Genomic DNA, 22,772 nt, shown 5'->3' with positions numbered 1-22,772 from the left:
TTGTATCTCTTTTCTTTCATTTTGAGACTAGCTGCTGCGTTGGCCTACAGAAGGCGGCCCTTACCCAGACTCCTAGTCTAGACTCATCTTAACATAGTTTAGACCTATGTATGTCATGATATTGAGAACCACACTTGCATTTCGATTCTCGGCTCTTAAAAAGAACAACCGATGCCCGGAAATTTCCCCGGAGGGACTGATATAGCAGCAGACCTTCCCCGCAGAAGGCGGATAGTTATGCATGAGAAACTCCGCAGTCTGCGGGGGATAAAGCCGAACGGGTCAATCATTGCCGTTGTCAGGGGTATCTAAGGCTTAGTTTTCAAGCTACAGCGGCAGTGCTGGTAATACTATATCCAAAAGGCACTTCAGAAGCTTCTCCACGAACGGCAAATGTCTGTGTTAGCCAACAGCATGCAAAACCATTGGCCCGCATAAGAATCTCAATTAGCCGTCGGCTCAATGCAGTACTATTATAAAGTGTCGTGGCAGCGAAGGGGGAATTCTCTTTTATAAAACGAGTTGGCAATGGATGAAAAATTCTAATAGGCCAATTGACCTTGGAAATTTTCAGAATGAAAGCTATTGTGGCAGCGCTGGCCATCGGCCACACTGGTGTAGCGGCAAGGAAGTTTTGGACTTCAAAGCCAGCAGACCCAGGAAATGTGCTGATGACAGGGTACACTATTGGTAATGGAAGACAAGGAGGTAAGGAGACTGCTATTAAATACATGGTGATTATAATTGGCTGATATATAGGTAGGCCTGCCGCTGGGAATACCCGGTGACGATTTACTATGTTTGAACGACGATAGTGTATGGCGCGGTGGCCCATTTTCAAATTCGGTAAGACACCGTACCGGTAGCTGAGGAAAATAGGGCAATAGCATTGCTAACACTACAGTCAGAGCTACACGGGAGGAAATCCTTCATCTTCTTTGGCTCATTTCTTACCCGGGATCCAAGACTTTATCTTTCAGAATGGGACAGGAGGTACATTTTCACTCTTGATAGTAATGAATAAAAGACATAGTACTAATCTTATCAGACGAATCCGCATTATACGGCGGCTCCTCTGATTACGGCTCTTACGAGGCCCTCGCCAATCTCACAGTCTCCATTGCTGGGGTGACCAAGTACTCCAATTACAAGCGGACTCTTGACCTAGAAACTGCATTACATTCTACAGAGTTTACTGCAAATGGAGCTACATTTCAAACGTATGCGCAATATCATCCAAATACTGGTCCCCTATGCTCATGCTAAATCATTCCTAGTGTTCAATTCTGCACCTTTCCCGACCAAGCCTGTGTCTATCATGTCAGCTCCAATAAGCCGCTGCCCGACATTACATTTGGCCTAGTTGACAATTATCGAACAAACCCGGCTTCTACCGTAAAATGCTCTTCCAGTGGTATTTGGTTGAGCGGACGAACTGAAGCTGATGACGGCGAGGGACTGATCGGGATGAAAATAGATGCCCAGGCCTCTGCGCTCTCTTCGAGTGGGCTGAAAGCAACGTGCAATAGCAAAGGCCAGACGGTCCTTAGCACAAAGTCAGTAAAATCCGCCACCATTGTTGTGGCTTCAGGCACAGAATACGACGCAACGAAGGGTAACGCTGCCAATAACTATTCCTTCCGCGGAGTAGACCCGTATCCCGGTGTTGTGAAGACGATCAACGCAGTGTCCAAGAAGAGCTACAACACAATCCTTCAAAGACATGTCACAGATCATGGGGAGTGGTTCAATAAGTTTACTTTGGATTTGCCGGATCCCAATAACTCTGCAGAAGTCGACTCAATGGAGCTGCTCACGAATTACTCAACAGATAAAGGCGATCCCTTCGTCGAAGGTCTGCTGATTGATTACGGAAAGTACATGTTTATTGCCTCATCCCGACCCGGATCACTGCCTCCGAATTTGCAGGGCTCATGGGCTCCTGATGGTAACCCAGCGTGGAGCGCCGACTACCACATCGATGTTAATGTGCAGATGTAGGTTGCTTACACAACTCAATCCTCTTGATGAATGTTTTACTGAAAGTATATGCATACAGGAACCACTGGCATGTCGAAAAGATGGGCCTGGGAGGTCTTACTGATCCTTTGTGGGATCTTATGACCTACACCTGGGTCCCCCGGGGGACAGAGACGGCTAGATTGTGGTATAATGTCAGCGGCTGGGTTGCCTTTACAAATACCAATATTTTCGGTCACACAGCGTAAGCCATTGAACAATCTTTAGCTTTGCTTCCCTGTTTCTCACCTTGCACAGGCAAGAAAATGATGCGACTTGGTCGGATGTTGCACACGATATTGCTTGGATGAGTAAGTTTTTAACGGCAGCCATCATATTGTGTGAAACAATACTAATTAATTGAACAGTGGCCCACGTATGGGATCGTTTTGACTATGGCCGCGATAAGAACTGGTATGCTTCTGTTGGTTACCCTCTGATGAAAGGCGTGGCAAGCTTCTGGATAGACTTGCTTGTGCAAGACGACTACTTCAAAGATGGCACTTTGGTTGCGAATCCTTGTAATTCTCCAGAGCACGGCCCTACAGTAGGTTCAACCACAAGTTGTCTTTGTTTATCTAGAGTGAAACTAACAGGCGTTGTAGACCTTTGGATGTTCGCAGTTCCAACAAGTGATCTGGGAACTGTTTGACCACATCCTGAAAGATTGGGACGTATCCGGCGATAATGATGAAAACTTCTTGAAACGACTGAAAGAGTCGTATAGCAAGCTTGATCCAGGCGTCCGTGTTGGAAGCTGGGGGCAAATTCAAGGTAAATTCTATGGTCTTTCTCTTTTGGTGTCAAATATGAAACTAATCACCGTCACAGAGTGGAAGCTGGATATCGATGTCAAGAACGACACTCACCGTCATCTCTCTCACCTCTACGGCTTTTACCCAGGCTATGTCATTTCAGGCGTCCACGGCGACAACAAGACCATAATGGATGCCGTCGCTACAAGTCTCTACTCTCGTGGAAACGGCACAGACGACTCCAACACCGGCTGGGAAAAAGTGTGGCGAGGCGCGTGCTGGGGCCAGCTCGGTGTTACTGATGAAGCTTACAAAGAGCTCAAGTACTCCATCGACATGAACTTCGCGGCAAACGGTCTTTCGGTATACACAACTGGTAGTTGGCCTTATGAAGTCACTCTGCCGTTCCAGATTGATGCCAACTTTGGTCTTTCGGCAAATGCACTGGCAATGCTGTACACTGATCTACCGAAGAAATGGGGAGACAACAGCGTACAGAAGGTGATTCTCGGCCCTGCTATCCCAACAGAATGGGCCGGTGGAAGTGTAAAGGGAGGCAGTCTGAGAGGAGGCGGCACGGTGGACTTTAGCTGGGACAATAATGGAGTTGTGAACAAAGCTGTGCTGCATGGGAGGAGTCTGCCGATTGTCGTGGTGGATAAGAATGGCAAAGTGCTCGCAAAGCATTGATACGTATATCTAAATAGTTAAAGATAAAAGACGGAAGAAATGAGCAACGAATTTACCGGATCAAGTAATAGCAGTCTTTTCTTTGTGCAGGTACAACATTAGCAGAGGGGTGGAGATGGCTTCACTTGTGGTGTGAATTCCTTGTTTCCAGCGGGAATAACAGTGACAGTCGCTAGTGGCGAGGTCCAACTAAGAAGCGATAGCGCCTGTAGAAGCTTAAATTAGCCCCTGGCTCGCTGGCTGCGGGTGGCGATTCGGGCCAATGAATGACGCGGTTGACAGCAGCGGCGTGACAAGGCGGCGCTTGCAGGGCCAACCAAGAAACGCCGTGATGACGTGTGGGCGGGTGTCGCATGTGATGGTTCTTTGGGTGGTGGATGGTTGGGGACTTGTTTTAATAATGTTGGATCCAGGTTGAAAAGATGCTGCCTTATATTAAGCTGTTTCTGCTTCGCACTCCTTAACAATAAACTTATCGTCTAATATTAAGACGTTTTGATGCTGCGGCTTCACACTAATTAGCGGCTTTATCAGCGCATCGTTCAAGCCCACCCCGCCTAAAGCAACCCCGCTGTCGCATGGCAGTGCATCGCATCGCATTGCATCGCAGCTAATCAATCCTCTCGTCCTACCTGTCACCGATCTCCATATACTTTCTCCCTCTTTCTTCTCTCATATCTCTTTTTCAACAACATCTCCCGCCATCATGGCTTCTGGACTCAATGTTCGCGCCAACTCTCATCTTCCTCCTTGCTCTCTCTTGAGAGCATCTCTACTTCCCCTCCAAAGCTAACTCCAATTCATCACCAGGATCCAAAGCTGCTCTACTCCGTCACAGGCGTCAAGGCCTACCACCTCGCAAATGGCACCGAGAAGTCATTAACGCCGTCAGGGCCTCAAACTTTGTCGCTATTGATGGTTCCGACGTCCTCAGGCTCTGCAGACCCAGCAAGCACTGGAAATGGGAATGGAAATGGCGAGCAAGACTTCTATCTTCACCTGCATCTGCCACCTGAGCTCGATCTCCCCATGCCAGCGACGACGCAAATCTACCACCAGCCTCCCAGCAGCTATTTGATTCCACGATGGGACCTTGGCCCCGGCAATGGCGCATTCCTTCGCCTAGAGTTCCCCGTCGTCGGCAGCAGACCCAACGTCCAAGAGGATGTCGACACCTTTGAGACGATTCTTGCACAATGCACCGCATTCCTCGAACGAGCGCCAGCTCCAGCCCCGCCTCCAGAAAAGCGCAGACCCTCCGATGCTGCCAGAGCAAAGGCAAGAGAAGCTGGAAGAGATGATCCTCCCCCCTATAACCCAGCCAACTTCGACGAGGGCGAGGGATATGTCCGGGGCAGTCATAGCTCGCATTTGCCGGGGAGAATCGTCCTTATTGATGAAGAGGATGGTAGCGTCATGGGCGAGCTGAGTGGTGGCTTCAACGTCGTCGAGGACAGTGGCATTAAACCTGGATCCAAAGGTAAGACGAATAATACTCCAATTATTGTCACTGCGTACTCACCCATCTCGGCATTAGAACCTGTCGAGATTATCCTCCCTGCGGATGGCAGCCACAACATCTCTGTTCTGCCCGCCTACGACTACATCGAAGATACTATGCACCCCGCCTACAGGAAATCGACCATTGTCTCGTCAGCCACCAAGGCCTCGCGCTTGCTCATCACAACATCCGACTACGTCGTAAAGGCAATGCATAACCAGGCCGACAACTTCACCAAGAGCACCAAGCCTGCCGCGAATCCTATGACGTTTGCCCCTACAACCCACGACCATATTCGCCGTATCAACCATTATTCTACTAGAGTAGCTACACTCTCGGCTCAAACCATTGGTTCTATCAATCACTTTGCTCAAAACTTTGGCGCTGGCATGTCGAAGCGCAAGGATGGAAAGGCACGGGGTTACGATCAGGAAGGAAACGTCATTGAGACGTACAAGCCTGGAGTCTTGAACAAGAGTTTGATGGCCTTCAACACCGTCGTTGATGGCATGGAACATGCCGGAAAGACTTTACTATCCGGCACAACATCAAGCATGTCCACAGTGGTTGGACACCGCTGGGGGCCTGAAGCAGGAGAGCTGTCCAGGAATCTGGGCAGCGGCTTCAAGAACGTCGGATTGGTGTACATCGATGTGACAGGAGTCTCACGCCGCGCCATTCTCAAGAGTGTCGCGAAGGGCATGGTGGTCGGCAGGGTCAAGGGAGGAGGCCAAATCATTGTCGGCGACAACAACGGCAATAATAACGTCGCGGTTGTCTCTGGAGGCGATGGCAGTGGCAATGGCAGCAGGAGTGCTAGTGGGAGTGGGAGCAGTTCCAGAAATGAAACTAGAAACGGCAATGGAAAATCAAGCGCAGTACATGATACATATGGAGCCGGCGCAATAATTCCAGGGAGCGAAAAGGGTAACGGCAATGGAAAGAAGTCGGCGTGGTGATTGTATATAAGAGATGATCAATTTGTATTGCTGGAAGCGTTGCAGCTTGGAGATACCACCGATATGAGATACGACTCTGCTTAATGCAATTTCAAGTCTGAAATTTCTAAATAAATAGCAAGTAAATTTCAATAATGAAGATTTTCCTCTAAACAACCAATATTTCTCTTCTTCTGCTACAGTTAGAGACAAAACGAGACGTCTCCAAGTCGAGGTTGTTCTCCCAAAATCAAGGTCACGTGCCCACGCGCGCTTCAACGATGACGGCACACGCTTCGTCCAAAGTCGAGCTTCACCGGAGCTTCAAGCTACAACCGCGTGGCTGAAGCGCCACATTTTTCTTCTCCAAGGCTTGATCGTTAACCGCCATGTCGAAAATACGAGTGTAGCGGTCTTGAAGAATCCATTTTCTATGCACATTTCGCAAGATTCACCGCCCGCGAAACCAATTCGCAGTTCGAATGCCCGTCCTCCCTGACCCCACCATTGCCTATGTCCCACGATAGAACCGTCGAAAGCAATCAATGTGCCGATACGAGCTCCTGGGCGTCCTCATCCTTATCATACATCGCATAAGCGACTCTCTCAAAGCTAGAAAAGCTAGCAAAAAGTGCGTCACTGCTCCTAATTGGCAATCGCAACAGCTACCAATCGCATCGTTCATAGCTCTGACGCCCTGATTTCGCAAAGCTCCAGATCCTTGCAGCCCGAGCCATGCTCCACGAAATCCTCCTCTCTCTCTCGGGGCATCCGTCGCCTCTCCTCCGAGCCGGAGCTGCCGATTCGGGCCCGGTGTCCGGCGTCACGCCTTCGGAACGCCAGCTACTAGCCTCGGCGGCGCATCTCAGCGACATCCATATCAAGCTCATCAAATACGCCGGCCAGATTGCCGGTGCTCACCCTTCGCCGATATGTCGGGCCGTCGGCACAGCTATACAATCTATACATTTATCTGCTTTTCAGCGCAAGATATTAGAAGTAGAAGAGAGCATATTAAAAGAAGATCCTGAGCTGGTGGGCGAATACAATATTGTGCCTCTGACGGCCGTAATGGGCGAATTTACCCAATGGACAAGACGGTTCGAATGGCTCTGGGACATTGTTCAATTTATGGGCTCACAGGATGAGAAAGGAAGTCCATGCCGTGGCTCAGAAATCATGAATCGCCTGAGAACCGAGCTGCAGAGCGGCTATCGGGATGTCGAGGAGGCGGCTATGAGCTTGGTCAAGGTTGCCGAAACGGCATGGCTAAAACAGGTTTCGGCTTGGGTTCTTTATGGAAGACTGCCCAGCTTAGGAGGCAACGATTTCTTCATCCAAAGAGTAGACGGGACTGCCGAGGTATGATTTGCAACTCCTTCTCTAGTACTTTTTCCCGGTCCTCTTCTAACTTTTGACAGTACATATATGAGCCAGAACTACTGCCGGGATTTGTCACGCCATCTACAGCGGCATCAATGCTATTTATTGGCAAATCTCTCAACCATACACGTGTTAGGGCCACTGTTGACTCAGGCATGGGCGGGTTGGATCACCTATCTACGAAGCTGCAAGAGCTGGCCAGCCTATCATTTCCCGTCAACGGCGCCACATTTTCAAGAACTATTGTCTCTATCCGATTGTCACTTTCACAAAATACCCTTCAGAAGATCTTGCCCACGGCAAAGGTTATTGAGGCGCTGCAGCTACTAAGAGAATTCTTCCTGTTGGGCCGAGGAGAATTCGCCATGGCATTAACACAAGAGGCTGACGACAAGATTCGAAATCGTTGGCGAAGAGCAGGCAACCTAGCTCACGAAAAGCAAGACGGTATGAAGAACTTGACTGTGAAAGATGGAGAGGTGTCTGCAGTTTTAGCAAGGACTTGGGCTGTTCTGGTAGCGATGCAGCGGAACCAAGTAGAGGAAGACGAGCTGCTGGAACTAGCAAGAGATTTGCTCCGGCTACACCTCACCAAGGCCACCTTGACGCCTCCCCTCGTCAGCCCAGGCCTCAATGCCGCCGAAGCCAAGATAATCGCTTCATCGCCATTCCGAAATCTGTTATTTTCGGTCCCAGCTACTCTATCTATCCAACTCCCGTCCCCTCTCGACATGGTCATCTCACCATCCGACCTCCAGCTATACTCTTGCATCAACTCATACCTACTGTCCATGCGTCGAGCTCACATTCGGCTCACTGATTTATGGAAGATTACCTCTTTAAGACGCCATCATCCCGCCCCACGAGGCGCAAACGAATACGCCGGCACCCTTAGAGAACGGTGGTCTGCTCGTGCAGCGGCTCTCCGAAGCTCTTGGACAACTGCCAGCGCCGCCATCTTCTTCCTCGGTGAGACGGAAGCATACTTCCAAACAGAAATCGTAGAGGGTCTCTGGGAGGGATTCCTCATCTGGCTTACAGGCAAAGAGAGGCGCCGTGATGGTGGCCGTTCAGGCGCCGCAACTCCAGCCGCGCACTCTGCCAAGCACAGCATAGCCACGACATCCGATTGGAGGCCTGGCTCCTCCAGCAATGCCACAAACCCCAACGATGTTTCCAAACTCCTCTCACGACCAGCTCCAGATCCACAAACTCTCGTCACAGCTCACTCCTTGTATCTTCGAACCCTCGTCCACCGCCTCCTCCTCACACAGCCCACCTTCGCTAGCCTCCTATACACCCTGCTCAACCACATCGACCACCTCGCCACACACATCCAAAGACTCCACTCTATATTCACCTCAATCGACCTTGAAGCGGACGCTGGCGTCCTCGACTCCTCCACCGACCTTGACCACGAAGAGCGGCAGATTATGACCCTCATTCGTGGCGTAGAGGGCAAGATTCGGCAAGGCATAGAGGATGTCGTTGGTGCGCTGCGGAGCCTCGAAGGCGATGTTGAGTTCCTTGCGCGCTGGGAGGGCCTTGATGGGACGGTGGATGGGCACGAGGAGTATGGAGATGGTGAGATGTATATTCCAGCGAGAGTGGGAGGGATTAATCGTCTATTGATGAAGTTGGACTTTGGCACATGGATTAATACGCAGGGAGAATATTAGCAGGTCGGTTATAATGAAGATTGGCGTTATATGTAATTGGCGTTGAAGCAAGCTACGGCCGTATCTTGTCTTTCAATATGAGAGCAATTTTTTTAATGGGAATGTAATTAATATTCACTTGCATAGGGAAGAGGAGAGTCATTTGTATTCGGAATTCAATAATTTCATTCTCAATTTGGCGATTCCAAAGAGCCAAAATATCCTAGCCCAAATCTATCTATATGTAGTTTCACCTATGTATATACTTATTTCCTATATCCTTATGTTGTCATATCCAGTTCGTGTCCATAATATCCCATTATACCCATTTCGCGCATCAATCTTTTTGGCGCTTAAAAAAAATCCCAAAATCCCAAAGGCTGTGATTAGAAGAAGAAAGAGAAGCAAAAAAAGAAAGGTGGAAAAAGGAGTCCCAGGCGCCAATGTATATGTGTATGTATATGTATCCGTTATATAATCCCTTTCCCATGCATGTATGCAATATCCCAAAATTTTTTATTCGCTCATCGTGAAGGTTGTGCTTCAGTAAAAAGAAGAGGAAAAGGAAAAGAAAAACATCAAATATCAATCAAAAAAAAAAAAAAAAACACAAAAATTGCAGACGCTCGCTAATGTAAATTTCGTAAAAGTCCTTTTTATCTTTCCGGCCGTATAATTCATATGATCTTTACAACAAAGGAAATAGTAGAACAAAGGAAAGGTCAAAAGAGTGTGAGTGTAGAGATCGAATTACGAGATTCGTTTCCTCGATTTTTCTAAATGTTTCGTGATTCATTGTTCATGTTAGGATGCTGTGTTCATGTGTCGTACTGTTTTTTCAATATCTGATAAGTCGTGTAAAGTGTCTTCTGTTTTTCAAGGATGCGATGTTTTCTGTGTCTGGAGCGTATGATATATGAAAAATCTGTCGATGTCGTTCTGCAATAAGGCAGTTTAATAAGCGAGCACAGTATGTCCTCTGAGTCGCAGGGGGTTGAATGTCTGGGCCTTATTCAGCAGCCCGTGTACAAGCGTCTTCGTTCGTGGCTGAGACACTGTAACGGTGTGATTGTTAATTGTGGTGGCGTTACCAACAGCGGCAGTGGCTGTCGCAGTAGCACCGGGTGCGGTGTGGGGCCGAGCTGGCGTGACAGGGCGGCTGTAAGTACCGGCCTTTTTCGCTGGTGGCCAGCGGCTAAGGATGGAGTCATCGACAAGTGCCATGAGACCAGTAGCGATGATAACACTAGAGCTCACGTTAGAAGCCGCTTCACAAAAGGGAAAATAAGCAGGGAGAAAGAAGAGTGGGAGGACTTACTCAGCTACGTCAGTCAAGGCTTCAATGATAGACTTGTCGTTGATCCACATGTAGCATTGGGGAATCCAGTTGCCTGCAGCCTGGTCAGCCTCGACCTGGGTCGGGCTGCGGCCTTCAGGCAGAATAACCGCCACCGGCTCAACTTCCTTATCGCGCATCAAGTGGAAAGCAGTTTTGCCAAGAGCCTTATCCATCACTCGGCGCCAGGCATAGTTGTGTCCCCACCATTGAAAGTCGTATTGCTTGCCTAGGCGACGAACGATATCCACGCGGGCGTAGTTGCTAAACTCAAGCTTGAGGGTGTTGAGCGGGATGGGCCGCGCCGAAGGGAGCTTGGGCTCATCAGAGTCAGAGCTTGCTGCTTCATCGGAGTAGATGGAGCCACCGCAGCCCCAAGAGGTGTTGTTGCTGCCAAAGGAAGGACGACGAGGGTCGGGAGTAGTAGATAAGGCAACAGCCTTCTCCGCAGAGGCGCCGCTGGGTCGTCGGAAAGAGGTCTTCACCGAGCGCAAAGCACTAGTGACGGACCGCGAGAGGGAAGAGGAGGAAGATGTTGTTGCGCGCTCAAGGCGAGGGTTAGCGCCCTTAGAGTTGCATACTTCGCGGCCGGAGTCGCGGCAGTATCGTCTCAGCGAAAACTCTCGCTTAGCAAGATCATGCATGCGCAGGTGGAAGAGCTGGATAGCGACAGCACGGCGGCGGCGCGACGACAGATCCGGTACAATAGCATCGACGCGGAGGTTCATGTTACCATCGGCAGTTCGGTCGTCATGTCGAATGGACAAGCGATCCATTGATGGGAAGAGACGCGCAAAGGTTTCTGGGTCTGAGGATCGGACAGAGATCTCAGGAGCAGGCATACAGTTGTATGGCGGCAGCGTAGAAGGAGGAATACCTGGTGATGCAGCAGAATCTTCTTCGGCCTTGTGGTCATTGTCAGAGTCGTTGTGAGACTCTGATGACTTGTCGTCTGAGTAGGAAGAGTCGTATGTGTTGACGGACGAAGAAGAGTTTGAGCCGGTGTCTACCATTGACGGAGGCAAATCCTCCCAAGTATCGCGCTCCCATGTATCCCTTGATAAGTGATGGGAGTCATAATAGGACCCCGATACATAGCTGGAGGTCTGGTCATACTGACGACTCGACGTATAGTAGCGGCTTGATGCTGCTGTTGAGTTTCTGCTGCGGGCCATGCTGGAAGCTGTGGTCCTGCTAGCCCTTGATGCTGCGCGAGCCTGTCTCCTTGTAGGAACGGCCATTGGGGATGCGCTGCGCGATAAAGAAAGAAAAAGGTTTAGAGTAGCGGGAGAGGGTTTTGAGGGTGTTACTCTGATATATTGTTTGCGATGATGATTGATGCTGATGCTGGCTGATGCTGTTGTAGCAATGGTTGTTGGTATGGGTAGTGGTAATTGGTGTAATTGGTGTAAGTGGCTTTGGTCTTTGTGGTTTTTTGATGTGCCCCTTTGGTGAGAGTCGGTGTCGGTTTATATCAAAAGACGCCAATATGCCAAATACAACACTTATCCAATCAAGCAATTGTGCACAAAATCTGCAAGCTCTATCGAGTTTCCGGAATGTGGACGACAAGGGACGTCATTAAGGCAGAACGCGTGCGTTTTGGTAGAGTGCAAGTGCTTTCTCATCAAGCTATGAAGTCGAGAGTCTTCCAAGAGTAAGACCATGATCGCACCCGTGGTGTGATATATGTGTGAATGCCAGACCCCCTCCGTTATGTCATCTCACCTTCCGATGCGCCAGTCACTCTTGCATTCTAGCGGATCTATTAGGCGGCAAGCCACTCTTGAGTCTTTACTGTGTTCGGCATGCAGCCCTTGGGCCAAAGAGAGGTACAGCAAAGCATGCAAGCACGTAGGGAGAGTGAGCAGCAAGAAACATGGAGATGGTTAATGAGGACAGGGGCGTGTGAACCGGGACGAATGGCAGGCCCGCCAGTGGCTGTGTAAGGCGAATAGGAACGACTCAACAACTACCCAGCCCAATACCGACTTGCTGGCATATACGGGGAGTGCGTGCTTGGCCAAGCACCAACAAGGGGAATGGCAAAATTTTCACTGCAAGCAGAGCTCCCAATTCGCCCTGGTCAGTGGGCGGCGGCCCAAGGCAAGGCCTGGCCTGGGCAAAAGAAGGAGACGCCAGCGCAATGGGCCGCAGCCGCAGAGTCGACAGCCGCGTGTTCAATGGCGGGCCCTAGCTCACGCATGTCGATGGATCCCCTCCTCTGCTCTATCGCCCTCTAGGCCTCTGTGTCTGCTCGTCCTCCCGCCAGTGTCCAATCGCGACCGCGGCTGCACAATGCAGGAGCTTAGAGCTCTGAGCTTTGGGCCGCAGAAATATGCAACTCCTGGAACTGACTTCCTGAGAGACGCTCATGTCCGGCCAGACAGGACATGTCTGCATCGCAGGTTACAACGGCCGAGTTGGATGCATCTTCCCTCTTACTACATGCCGTATAACAATGACCTAGGGAGCTATACTGGTACATCGTAAAAAAAGAAAGAGTGCTCCATAGATGGATCTCATGGCTGGGGTAGAACAATTTTTCCCTCTCTCGCGCCGAGTATCCCTGGGCCGCGGCATGGTAGACGGACCTCTAAGAACGCACCACCTCGAGATGCGTCCACAGCGTTCTGACACATATGAGATCGATGACACCATAATGCTCCGCCAGCGTTGGTAGTAGTACCGATATGCGAGGCGTCAGCAGTGATATGCTACTTCGTATGCCCAGAATCAACTTTATCCATGGTCTTCGTCTATTTCATTTATTTTTATTTTTTATTTTTTTATCCCCATACTGTCTTGTTCTGTCCTTGGTTTCTTCGCCAGGTGGCCCTCCTTGTAACATTGCTGCTTGTCGTTTCCGAGAGTGCCCGGCTCGCGAGTAACAATACCTGTAAACTGCCATGGTTCGGGCCAATACCCGGCTGGTGTCCGCTCTGCTACGTGGCGAGCGATAGACCACGATGGAGAAGCGCCTCAGCTACCAAGCCTCTGGTCGATTCCGCAACTCTCACCTTTTCTCGTACACTGACTAGGCCTTTAGGCAGATGGCAAATTCAATGAGAAATCACAGAGAAGTCGCGAGATGCTTTGTGCGTTTTCGGCCATGCACAGCGTAAATCTTGGGCTCTCACCGTCGGCCAACCCCATCAGGAGCTGAAATGTCCCTGGCGAAGGGCCTGGAGATTCATCAACTAACTGTAAGCCAGCAGATCCCCTGGCCATGGCTGAGACACTATGGAGCGCCTTGCCCGCAACAGCACACGAGACAGCACAAAAAGAGTCACACGTATCTGCCAGTCTCTCGATATCCGGTGCGCCGCCTCACTGAAAATAGCATGGCAGCTAACAACGTACGAAGCACACATAGGCACCATCGTCAGCGCCGTCGCTCTCGTGATGACAGAGAGCTGTTCCCCTTGTACACTTGGCCTTGGCGCCGGATCTGCCAGTGGGCGCATGAGTGGCACCAGAATGAACAAGTCACCGCTGGAGCGGCGCTCTAAGCCCAAGCTGGCTGCTGCCGAGTGCGCTGGCAGACTGATTGGTTAAGCGCCCAAGGGATAAGAAGCTTGCCCGTTGACACATCAGCAATTGTGGCTGCAGCTAGATGGATTGAGCGAACAGCAGGCCGCATCGGTGCGATCGATGGATCCCGTGGGTGCCCAACTTCAGGCGAGGGCTTTGCGAGGCCACTCGCTCGCTTGAGCGTGTCTCTCGGGAAATACTAGCACCAGGCGGGGGGGGGAATTCCTCAGCATGTGCATTGCTTGTGCCTTGTGGTGTTCATCCATCCCGTGTGCTATTTGTTGTTCGCTCACCATTCATTGGTGATAATTGGGACTGGTGACCCCAGCGCACGAGGCCCAACAATGCAGATTTGATTTGCACTGTGGGCGAGATGCATTGCGTAATTCTTCGACTTGACGAGGCATCGTGCCATTGGTCTCCTCCAGAAAATTGAAAGAAAAAATTTCAGCATCCATCAGGATAGGGAGGTTGCATTCTGCATCGCAAAATAATCACCAATGGCAGCGGCCAATTGAGTTTTTGATGCTCAACTCCGCTAGCTGGGCACCTATTTCGACTTCTGACAAGGCCCTCAGCCTTGCCTATCACAAGCTCGCCAGAGATTCTGTGATGCGGCAACTTTGCCTTTATCCTCTGCCGTCCTCATTCGCTCGTCATTCTCACAAATTATCAGTTGATTAAGCTGCACAAGAGCCAATGCAGCCATTCCCAATGCTGATTCTCCTCACTTGTTTTATCGTACAATGAGCGAAATGTAACGGGGTGAAGAGTCCGGATGCGCCCATTTGCAAGCCCATTGCCACCAGAAACAGCAAGATATTAGCCATGTGAATATCCAGTTGGCTCGATAAGAACGAGGTATTGCATCAATAGCCTGTGGTGCCAGTGTGGTGTGTGTCGGCCAGCCATTCGTCAATTTCACGCCACTTGCGATTCGTGCCTCGGACACGAGCTGCACGATGCAGCAGCGGCTTGGCTATTAGCCAGCTTTTTGGCGCTTTTGCGCATCCATCCCGAGCTGCGAAAAGAATCAGCGAGGATACAAGTTGACCGCGGCATGACGCTCCCGTAATATCAGACCAAGGTCAAGTCTAAGCTTCGCATCCATTGTTTGTTGCAGATTACATCGCGAGAGACACGATTGTCATCTCGTCATCCCTTTGCCCATTCTCCTTCACCGCGGTTTGCCACTAAGTCGTTAAGCATAACTCGTCTCTTTCACGACGGAGAACGTGGGGGACAGCCAGCAAACGCACCCCACACAATTATAGGTTGCACTGCAGGGAGGGGGAAAGACAGATGACCTTGCGATAATGTCGTGTGTATGTGTTGAGACGCTGAGACACCGAGAACGGGTCACAAAATACTTGTTCACATCACATGTGAGTGCGCATCACGCAGTTGAGGTATAGATTGGATACATGTTACCTGTAACTTGTAATATGAGTAGCACAACGAGCAGAGTCACAATGGATTGAGAAGTGAGGAAGAGGATGCAAGCGACAGAATCTGGATATTGATTAATATACGGTGCATGGAGGTTGCAGCTTCCAAGGCATCAAGTCGCTGTTGCAGTGCCCGATGGTTATCGATAGCATTTTGGGTGTGCCCTGTACCTGTACCTACCTACACGTGGAGCATCTGGAAGGTGAGGAGGTTACTGTACTTTGCACTTTGTACGGGCGTAAGGGTATAGAGAAGTGCTGATGCAAGACATTAACTTGTTCCTGGGTTGTAGCACGGCCTAAGGGGTAAGGTGAGGTATTCAGACCATGGAATACGTGTAAATCAACTGCTGGTTAGACCGGCTGCCTTGTAGGTATGTGTCTGACGACACGCCACCCAGGTAGGTATCTACCTTTCCCTATCTATCCAATAGTATTGTCTCCTAAGAACTTGAAAGAATCAAGAGGAAATGATACTACAGTAGTGTGCTAAGTGTCTCTTCGTTTCCACTGCTGCTGAGTGCAGGGCGGTGTCATGGACACGTTTTGTATATACAATAATATGGGCATCAGCATTGTCGTCTCATTCTCACTACTACAAATCCCGAGAACCCGGTTGCCCAGTGAATGGCTAATGATTAGCATGGCCGACGCCGCTCAGCATGCTTGACACTCACTGATGCTGTGTTGACGGATAGCCGCATTGCTTTTTCTCTCTGAAACTCTACGTTTGTATTTCCATGTTATTACGACTACTAACCCACTATTACTATCAAGTATAGAATCTTGTAGGAATACCTGTCTATCACCGATAATGAGTTGCTACACGTATATAAGCATCGAGTAATACATGCTGACCTTGTATAAATAACTCTTATTCCATCGACTCATTCTGTCTCGCTGGGCTTGGCTCTTCTTACCTACCCCTCTTTGCAGGTTCTCCCTCTATATCTAGCCAATCCGACCAATTCCATCTTCCTACCTACCGAACCTCAATTGGCCAGTCTATCCCACGCTATTTTCAGGAACCAAAGCCAAAAATGCTGCCGGCGTCTTGAATGTCGAGTCCGATTCGCTATATATCTCGGAATAATACTTTCCCCCCTGTCCGCAACCACTAAGCGACCCCTACACCGTCTTATCGCCACGTCTCGCCTCCCCGCTATCGGCCGCGACAACTCCACGATGCTCCACGATGCTCCACGATTTCGGAAACCCGAGGTCTAAGTGCATCGTAGGCCAGACCAGATGATTACATACCGCCAAGGCGTCTGCTAGTAGTTGGCGGCTCAACGGCTCAAAGCTTCTAGCCCAGACCCCTCTTCGCTGCTCTCTGCTGTCACTGTCACTGTCACTGTCGCTCTCGCAGCATCAAGCAATTCTGGTCTGATCTGACGCATCTGCATCGCCCTCCAGCATTACACGCTAAGCAGCATCTCGCCTCCGCCCCGGCTCTCCTCGCCGTCCCGCCCTCGTATCCTTGCAACGAAATGACCGCCGATGCCATCTCCGGATCGGGGCCCGCACTCGGCTCGCTCGATGTGAAGCCTCTCCGGCTGCTGATTCTCGAGGCCGACACGCCGCAGCCCAATACCAATGAAAAGTATGGCGGATACCGAGGTGTCTTCACCGCGCTGTTGACACAGGCGGCAAAGACCATGGATCCGCCGCGGCCACTCTCCGAGGTGGCCTCCATCACGGCGCGCAACATTGTCGAGGACAAGGATGCGTACCCGCCGCTGGACGAGGTCGATGCCATATTGATAACCGGGTCACGTCACACAGCATTTGAGAACGACCCTTGGATCCTGAAACTGGTGGAGTATGCAAAGCAGGCCATTGACACTGGCCGCATCAGAGTCGTGGGCGTGTGCTTCGGCCACCAGATCATTGGCAGGGCCATGGGTGCGCCCGTCGGCAAGAGTGATAAGGGCTGGGAGATTGCCGTCACCGAGGTCGACTTGACTGATAAGGGCAAGGCCATTTTCCAGCTCGACAAAATGGTAAGCTTGCATGCGCTGCCCTGTGCCATTAATACTGCTTGTGCTGACGTAAAACTTTCTTGCAGCGCATTCATCAGATGCATCGTGATGTTGTTCTAGAATTTCCCAAGGATGCCATTCCTTTGGGTGGCAACCAAATATGCCCTGTGCAGGCAATGTACAGCCCTGGCCGGTACATCGCCGTTCAAGGCCACCCAGAATTCACCGGAGAAATCGTTGAAGAAATCATCACCAACCGACATAAAGCTGGCATCTTCCCGGATGATGTATACAAGGACGGCCTCGGTCGCTCATCCAATGAACACGACGGCGTTGCAATTGCAAAAGCATTCCTCAACTTCATGAGGCATGGTTAAATACAAGCATGGAGCGACAGCGCATTTGTGCAGGAGCTAGCTTGGTACCTTAGCTTCATGTCCAATCCATAGTTGGAGCCAGAGTCGATGATACTTTATGTAAGGATGCTTTTAGTGCATGATTTATTTGTTCTAGACGCATCGCCTTGCCAAAATGCGGTGAGCTCTGATGACCTGCAGAGTTGGGACGGCGTGTTATCACTAGTAGTAACATGCCTACACTTACTCCGAGGATCCTTGTACTCAGTGTTTAATGCAGCCACTGCGCCGGCCGACAGTCCGCGCATCATAGCAGAGAGAGTATGATCTAAGAGGGGTTTCATGTGATATGAAATATGGGAGCAAAGAAGGGAAGGGAAATGGACTATCAGGACCACCTCTTTCTCTTCGTTCTCGAATTTCATATCACAAGGGATTTCTATGCCTAGTCAATACTCTCTCAGTTGCTTATCCGCTGTTTGAGCTCAACGACTTTGATACCGAAGCGCCAAGTTTTATTCGTGTCATTTCAGCGCTATAGGAAAGTTAGATAGTTTCACAGCAATCAGCAATCATTTTTGTACAACCTATTTATGTTTTGTTGGGCTATTTATGCCGTAACTCTCATTATTCTGCCGAGAAGTGTCTTCTGTATAAACCGTCCAGGGTAATTAACTAATACACACCTAGCTAGTGGAGAGAATTACTATTCAACACGCCACTTTCGTTATCCAACATCGCAATAGCGGGCTATCACTAATTTACAACTGTTCTAATCTTATTCTAATTCTTCTAGTGTAACATCATCATGTATAGACTAATAGCATCATTAAACCACAGATAGGGAGTCAGATAACAAAACGGTGGGTTGAAACACGATTCTCTAATAGCAAATATGACTATCATGATTTATTAATCAATAAGTCGCGCAGAATTTTTCGTCGTAAATTGACTAACATCCAATGCATTATGTCGAGAGGCTTAATTTCGGTGGTAGATAGGTGATTTTCATAACATTGAGTCTACTTCCGGCTACCAGGGACAATTAGCTGCCCTATATTGCAGAGTGATGACTCCTAATTCATGTCTGATGGAAAATATTTATTTAGAGAATTGTCATTCAACACCCCAGCTTCATTACCCAGCATAATGATCCGGTCAGTTTACTCGTAATTATACATTTAAGTTATATACAGCCCTAAAAATAATAGAGGCAGTAGAAGCAGTAGAATTAGCGGGAGTAGTAGGGGTAATATGCGACTTAGCTACGGCTGGAAAGTTGAATAACAATCATGTCAAATCGCTCAATTCCACAAATAACGTAATCGAAATACCACCTGAATCATATATTACCATGTTTGTAGAATTAAAATGCCAATGATGGCCTTTTTATCAATCTCCCTTCATGGACGTTAGTGTTTATTGAACTTAGCTGCTCCTCATAACCTGCATAAATGCGAATGTTAACTTCACAACTTATGTATCTAACTGCATCTCTTTCCAACTTAATCTATTACAAGTTAGCGGTTATTAAATTTATACATCAACTATGGATTTTGAGAACTGATAAGAACTCTTTGAGATCTAGCTGTAAATTAAGCTATTTGCTTGTTCCTCATAAGAATGAAGTCTTGTTCATTTCAGACGTGAATAGATAAAAAATATTTTCATCTGTGCGCCTTTGAGCATAGAAAGCAGTCGCACTCATGTTTTGGATATTTTCACCAATCATATGTGAGGTAGTGCTTAAACCGAGGGCACTTCCCTGCTATGAGTAATGTTTCTCAATATAGTAATATGATTACATTGTATCAAGATCTGCATCATAATTTCCATTGGGGGGAGTTTGCTGATACCGGCAGTACACATTCTCCACAACAGCTCTCAGGATTCTTTCTAAAACGTACCAAGTCTAGAGGTTGATAAGGAGTTCTTTGATCTATCATTTCAAAATAATTTTCACTGAGAAGAAGCTCAAAACTTATTGTTGAAAACTGAGAGAATTTCCTTCATTCTTTTCTCCAGGCGCAATACGTGTGTTTCTCTTTGCCGACGGGCGAACTTTGTATCAGCTTACGTATACTCTCATATTAAATGACCAGAAGCTTACATACCATGACATATGTAGAGTAGCTTCCTCAAATGTCCAACCTCCGTTTGTAAGCCGGGCTTGATATCCCGCAATATTGGTGTAACTAACACTCATCTGGGAATTATTGTTCAAATGCCGAGAAAATGGACCAACTAGTTATACGATTGCAGAGAAAAGATCAGTCTATTTCTGAAAATGTGACCTCTACAATTATATGGCTCTTTTCGAGCGTGGCAAACATGGCAGGGGTTTACCTAGCTACCCATTTCGCTTCTTCGGGGAAATGAGTCTTCTCCAACGGCATTTGCTCAGCGGAAGCCAAAAACAGCAACTCAATCTACCTATTTTCAGCATGGTATGTTACTACGCATAGTTGTAGCATACGATAGGACGAATTTGGACTAAACTTGCCAGGACGCTGAGCTATACATCCCGGATATTGTAATTTGGGATAGAACTAGTAACATGCTACCGAATCAAACTGCCGTCTCCTAAGTGGATAGATCGAATAAAAATACTGTTAGCTCCTCTTCTATTCTGATAGAAATATGACCGGTAGCAATAGAAACCCAGCTAGTAAGGTATGGGAAGGTATTGTTGCGAGGCTGGTTTTGCGTCGCCACCGGCGAGAGAATAGCTAATTAGTTGACTCGGGCAACTCCCGCTTGATCCAGCTTAGTTTTTAAGCTCTTGATCAGACGAATATCGTATAGGTTTAGTTATAATAAAATTTTTATCCTCCCTAAAAGGAAGTAATCCGAGTGTATATGATCCCACAGAAGAGCACTGCGGCCGCTGCCATCTAAATTGTCCATTCTAGGAATCTCATTAAATAGTGGCCGAATCCCACGCGGCATAGAATATCCATTTACACTTCAAATAGGATCAAACTAGGTGTTTACTCATAGTAATTGTTCTATTCCATTCAATTAATGTAACGCAACCTTGTCTCCTGCCTCAAGTAGAAACGTGCTGAGCTGTTTTGCCCCTGCGCTTACTGCCCCTTGTCTCAGATCCGTTGGCTGCCTACAGTAGAAGCGAACGCCCTGCAAACTCACAAAGTGGGTTCAATTAAAAACTAAATACTATTACTGCCAATATAGTGTCAAAGTCATGTTAATTCGGCAACTGTTTCATTATGCTGTTTTTATTCTAGGTTGAAGTACGTTTGGCTCCTTTCACAAACATGCTGGTGTGTAAGCTATATATAGGAAATTTTACCCTAGTCATATTTTTTTTCCTTCGCTAAAAGTTGGCACATCCGGCGCTATGGTATTCCAGCATCAGCCGATGTAGATCGTCATGTCAGCTCAAAAGAAGCGGAGCATTTTGTATCTGTTTTAGGAAAATTTTGTTGGTAGAGGATCTTGTTTTATGCCCGCTTGGTTCGAGAACGCTAAGCGCTAAACACCAAAGTAGAAGCTCCAAGATCCAAGTGGTGTACGATCTAGTTACCTATTTCATAGCTACCAGGGGTCGGCATGACCGTACCTGCAGCGCTAATAGTACTATGAAGTAACTCAATTTCACGTGGTAACGTTGAGTCGCGAATACACCAACGAGAATTGCATATGTAAGTGTTACATCCGTAAACTGGGACCAGGTCAGAATAACTATATAAGAGAACAATGAAGTCCATTCTCCTCCTCCAGCTTATCACCCATCTCAAAGCAACATCCAGAACTCCATCATAAAACAAAACACCTTCAAAATGCAGTTCTCGCTCTCCATCGCCACCTTTGTGCTGGCCATCACCGCCTCCGCTGCCCCCAGCAGCAAGCGCCAGAACATTCTCGCTTCCGGTGACAACATGGATGGCTCTATCTTCGAGTTCGGCGACCCAGCTCCTGCTCGCCAGGCTTTGTACACTGTTGGTGCTTGCGGTCTCAGCACCTACTTCCCTAACGCGGTTGACCCCAGCATGCCTCTTATCGCCATGCCCGCCGAGGTCTTCGACCAGTTTGGTGCTGCTCAGAACAACCAGCTCTGCGCCAAGATCATCACCATGACCAACAACGGTGTCACTCGCCAGGCTGCCGTTGCTGACCGAAACTCTTCCCCCTCTATCGATATGACTTTGGACCTCTGGGAGGCTTTCGGTGGACACGATCTCGACGGCACCATCATCCCAGGCTTCAGCTGGTCCATCTCTTCGTAAGAGAGATACTAAGCCGGCATACGATTGAGGGGGCTAGGATTTGTACATATTCTGCTCTATTCTGATGTATATATTTTATGATTTAAAAGCCTTCCTAGAAGGACCTATGTTTATATATGACCTACCTACATGGATATAGCCAATACATACATAACATTGGATACCATCAAAGTTTTGACTGTTTCTCAAGATTCGTGGCTTTTATACATTTTAGCTTTTGATTGTTTTGGTCCAGTAAACTTGAAGCGAGCCTCTAATAACACGATGAAATGGCTTCAGCTTTTGTATACATTCAATTAGAAATTCAATTTAGACTTGGAATAAATACTCTTCGCGAGTAGTTATAGCATCCATGTAGAGAATAAACACGAGGTCGCTGGTCTGCCTTCGCCGCATCATGTTGAAATTATACTTTCGACTTGAGATAATGGTCCAGATATATAGGATAAGAAGACTTTATTTAATGATCTATAGCTAGTATTGAGCTATATAATAGGTAGCGTGATGTAGTTTCATTACGTTCCCTGTTTAATTGCGAGTGGTTAGAGGTCGCGTAAATCTTGTGGTTTTAACTCATATTTGATGAAATTTCGAATCCTACGGTTAGAATTATATGAGATTATCCAGTAATAAGTGTAGTCGTATAGCTTAGAAATATTATATTTTTACTTCAATGTAATGTCTATGCATATCCTGTATAGCTCCTTGGAGTGCAGCCGCGATTTCAAAATGTTCAGGCCTCATCTGGCTCTAGCTGCAGGCTGCCAGCTGTTCGGCACGGCTCTTCGAAAATCGCATCTCAGAGTAGCAAAGATAGTCACAGAGAGAAAGAGAGAGAGGGCAATTAATTTGCCTGCCAAACACTCACCGCCCTCCTCTTCTGTTATATTTATCTCTTTCAACTCCCTTCTTCCTTCTATCT

The 22,772-nt window shown here is 48.3% G+C and overlaps 7 protein-coding genes across 7 annotated transcripts; 6 read left to right on the top strand and 1 right to left on the bottom strand.

Moving 5' to 3' along the window:
- The first annotated feature begins 157 nt into the window (after nt 1-157).
- GGI43DRAFT_402990 (glycoside hydrolase family 95 protein) lies at nt 158-3,690 on the top strand. Its single transcript, XM_083205739.1, has 10 exons — nt 158-708; nt 764-846; nt 909-993; nt 1,049-1,220; nt 1,278-1,997; nt 2,060-2,224; nt 2,278-2,330; nt 2,388-2,566; nt 2,625-2,793; nt 2,851-3,690. The coding sequence occupies exons 1-10, from the start codon at nt 576-578 to the stop codon at nt 3,462-3,464; spliced, it is 2,373 nt and encodes a 790-aa protein (XP_083061103.1). The 5' UTR covers nt 158-575; the 3' UTR covers nt 3,465-3,690.
- Nucleotides 3,691-4,170: 480 nt separating this feature from the next.
- GGI43DRAFT_422352 (senescence-associated protein-domain-containing protein) lies at nt 4,171-5,924 on the top strand (the record flags this gene model as incomplete). The annotated part of the gene is made up of 3 exons (XM_083208096.1): nt 4,171-4,188; nt 4,254-4,944; nt 5,002-5,924. The coding sequence occupies 3 exons, from the start codon at nt 4,171-4,173 to the stop codon at nt 5,922-5,924; spliced, it is 1,632 nt and encodes a 543-aa protein (XP_083061102.1).
- Nucleotides 5,925-6,132: 208 nt separating this feature from the next.
- On the top strand, nt 6,133-9,104 carry GGI43DRAFT_402986 (Spc98 family-domain-containing protein). The gene is made up of 3 exons (XM_083205738.1): nt 6,133-6,534; nt 6,591-7,265; nt 7,325-9,104. Exons 2-3 carry the CDS (start codon nt 6,639-6,641, stop codon nt 8,963-8,965), a joined length of 2,268 nt encoding a protein of 755 aa, XP_083061101.1. The 5' UTR covers nt 6,133-6,534; nt 6,591-6,638; the 3' UTR covers nt 8,966-9,104.
- Nucleotides 9,105-9,431: 327 nt separating this feature from the next.
- On the bottom strand, nt 9,432-11,745 carry GGI43DRAFT_356004 (uncharacterized protein). The gene is made up of 2 exons (XM_083202320.1): nt 10,263-11,745; nt 9,432-10,190 (listed from the first exon to the last, which is right to left on the bottom strand). The coding sequence occupies exons 1-2, from the start codon at nt 11,519-11,521 to the stop codon at nt 9,899-9,901; spliced, it is 1,551 nt and encodes a 516-aa protein (XP_083061100.1). The 5' UTR covers nt 11,522-11,745; the 3' UTR covers nt 9,432-9,898.
- Nucleotides 11,746-13,248: 1,503 nt separating this feature from the next.
- GGI43DRAFT_355888 (uncharacterized protein) lies at nt 13,249-13,925 on the top strand. The gene is made up of 2 exons (XM_083202319.1): nt 13,249-13,421; nt 13,499-13,925. Exon 2 carries the CDS (start codon nt 13,524-13,526, stop codon nt 13,836-13,838), a length of 315 nt encoding a protein of 104 aa, XP_083061099.1. The 5' UTR covers nt 13,249-13,421; nt 13,499-13,523; the 3' UTR covers nt 13,839-13,925.
- Nucleotides 13,926-16,199: 2,274 nt separating this feature from the next.
- GGI43DRAFT_356063 (class I glutamine amidotransferase-like protein) lies at nt 16,200-17,669 on the top strand. Its single transcript, XM_083202321.1, has 2 exons — nt 16,200-17,265; nt 17,331-17,669. Exons 1-2 carry the CDS (start codon nt 16,753-16,755, stop codon nt 17,619-17,621), a joined length of 804 nt encoding a protein of 267 aa, XP_083061098.1. The 5' UTR covers nt 16,200-16,752; the 3' UTR covers nt 17,622-17,669.
- Nucleotides 17,670-21,403: 3,734 nt separating this feature from the next.
- GGI43DRAFT_433587 (RlpA-like double-psi beta-barrel domain-containing protein) lies at nt 21,404-21,990 on the top strand (the record flags this gene model as incomplete). Its single annotated transcript, XM_083209769.1, has 1 exon — nt 21,404-21,990. One exon carries the CDS (start codon nt 21,404-21,406, stop codon nt 21,848-21,850), a length of 447 nt encoding a protein of 148 aa, XP_083061097.1. The 3' UTR covers nt 21,851-21,990.
- Nucleotides 21,991-22,772: the final 782 nt, after the last annotated feature.

This window comes from Trichoderma evansii (assembly GCF_050947405.1).
Source record: "Trichoderma evansii strain SZMC 28006 chromosome Unknown GGI43scaffold_8, whole genome shotgun sequence".
In the NCBI taxonomy this organism is placed as follows: Eukaryota; Fungi; Ascomycota; class Sordariomycetes; order Hypocreales; family Hypocreaceae; genus Trichoderma; species Trichoderma evansii.
Note: the sequence above shows the minus strand (reverse complement) of the source record. Positions and strands in the feature narration are given on the sequence as shown.

What these genes read in the sequence shown, in the direction of transcription:
- GGI43DRAFT_402990 (XM_083205739.1), top strand. Translation starts at nt 576, where the DNA reads ATGAAAGCTATTGTGGCAGCGCTGGCCATCGGCCACACTGGTGTAGCG. An exon ending in AATGGAGCTACATTTCAAAC is followed by an intron (nt 1,221 to 1,277) that starts GTATGCGCAATA and finishes AATCATTCCTAG; the next exon opens with TGTTCAATTCTGCACCTTTC. An exon ending in ACACGATATTGCTTGGATGA is followed by an intron (nt 2,331 to 2,387) that starts GTAAGTTTTTAA and finishes TTAATTGAACAG; the next exon opens with TGGCCCACGTATGGGATCGT.
- GGI43DRAFT_402986 (XM_083205738.1), top strand. Translation starts at nt 6,639, where the DNA reads ATGCTCCACGAAATCCTCCTCTCTCTCTCGGGGCATCCGTCGCCTCTC. An exon ending in GAGTAGACGGGACTGCCGAG is followed by an intron (nt 7,266 to 7,324) that starts GTATGATTTGCA and finishes AACTTTTGACAG; the next exon opens with TACATATATGAGCCAGAACT.
- GGI43DRAFT_356004 (XM_083202320.1), bottom strand. Translation starts at nt 11,521, where the DNA reads ATGGCCGTTCCTACAAGGAGACAGGCTCGCGCAGCATCAAGGGCTAGC. An exon ending in GCCTTGACTGACGTAGCTGA is followed by an intron (nt 10,191 to 10,262) that starts GTAAGTCCTCCC and finishes CGTGAGCTCTAG; the next exon opens with TGTTATCATCGCTACTGGTC.
- GGI43DRAFT_355888 (XM_083202319.1), top strand. Translation starts at nt 13,524, where the DNA reads ATGGAGCGCCTTGCCCGCAACAGCACACGAGACAGCACAAAAAGAGTC.
- GGI43DRAFT_356063 (XM_083202321.1), top strand. Translation starts at nt 16,753, where the DNA reads ATGACCGCCGATGCCATCTCCGGATCGGGGCCCGCACTCGGCTCGCTC. An exon ending in TTTTCCAGCTCGACAAAATG is followed by an intron (nt 17,266 to 17,330) that starts GTAAGCTTGCAT and finishes ACTTTCTTGCAG; the next exon opens with CGCATTCATCAGATGCATCG.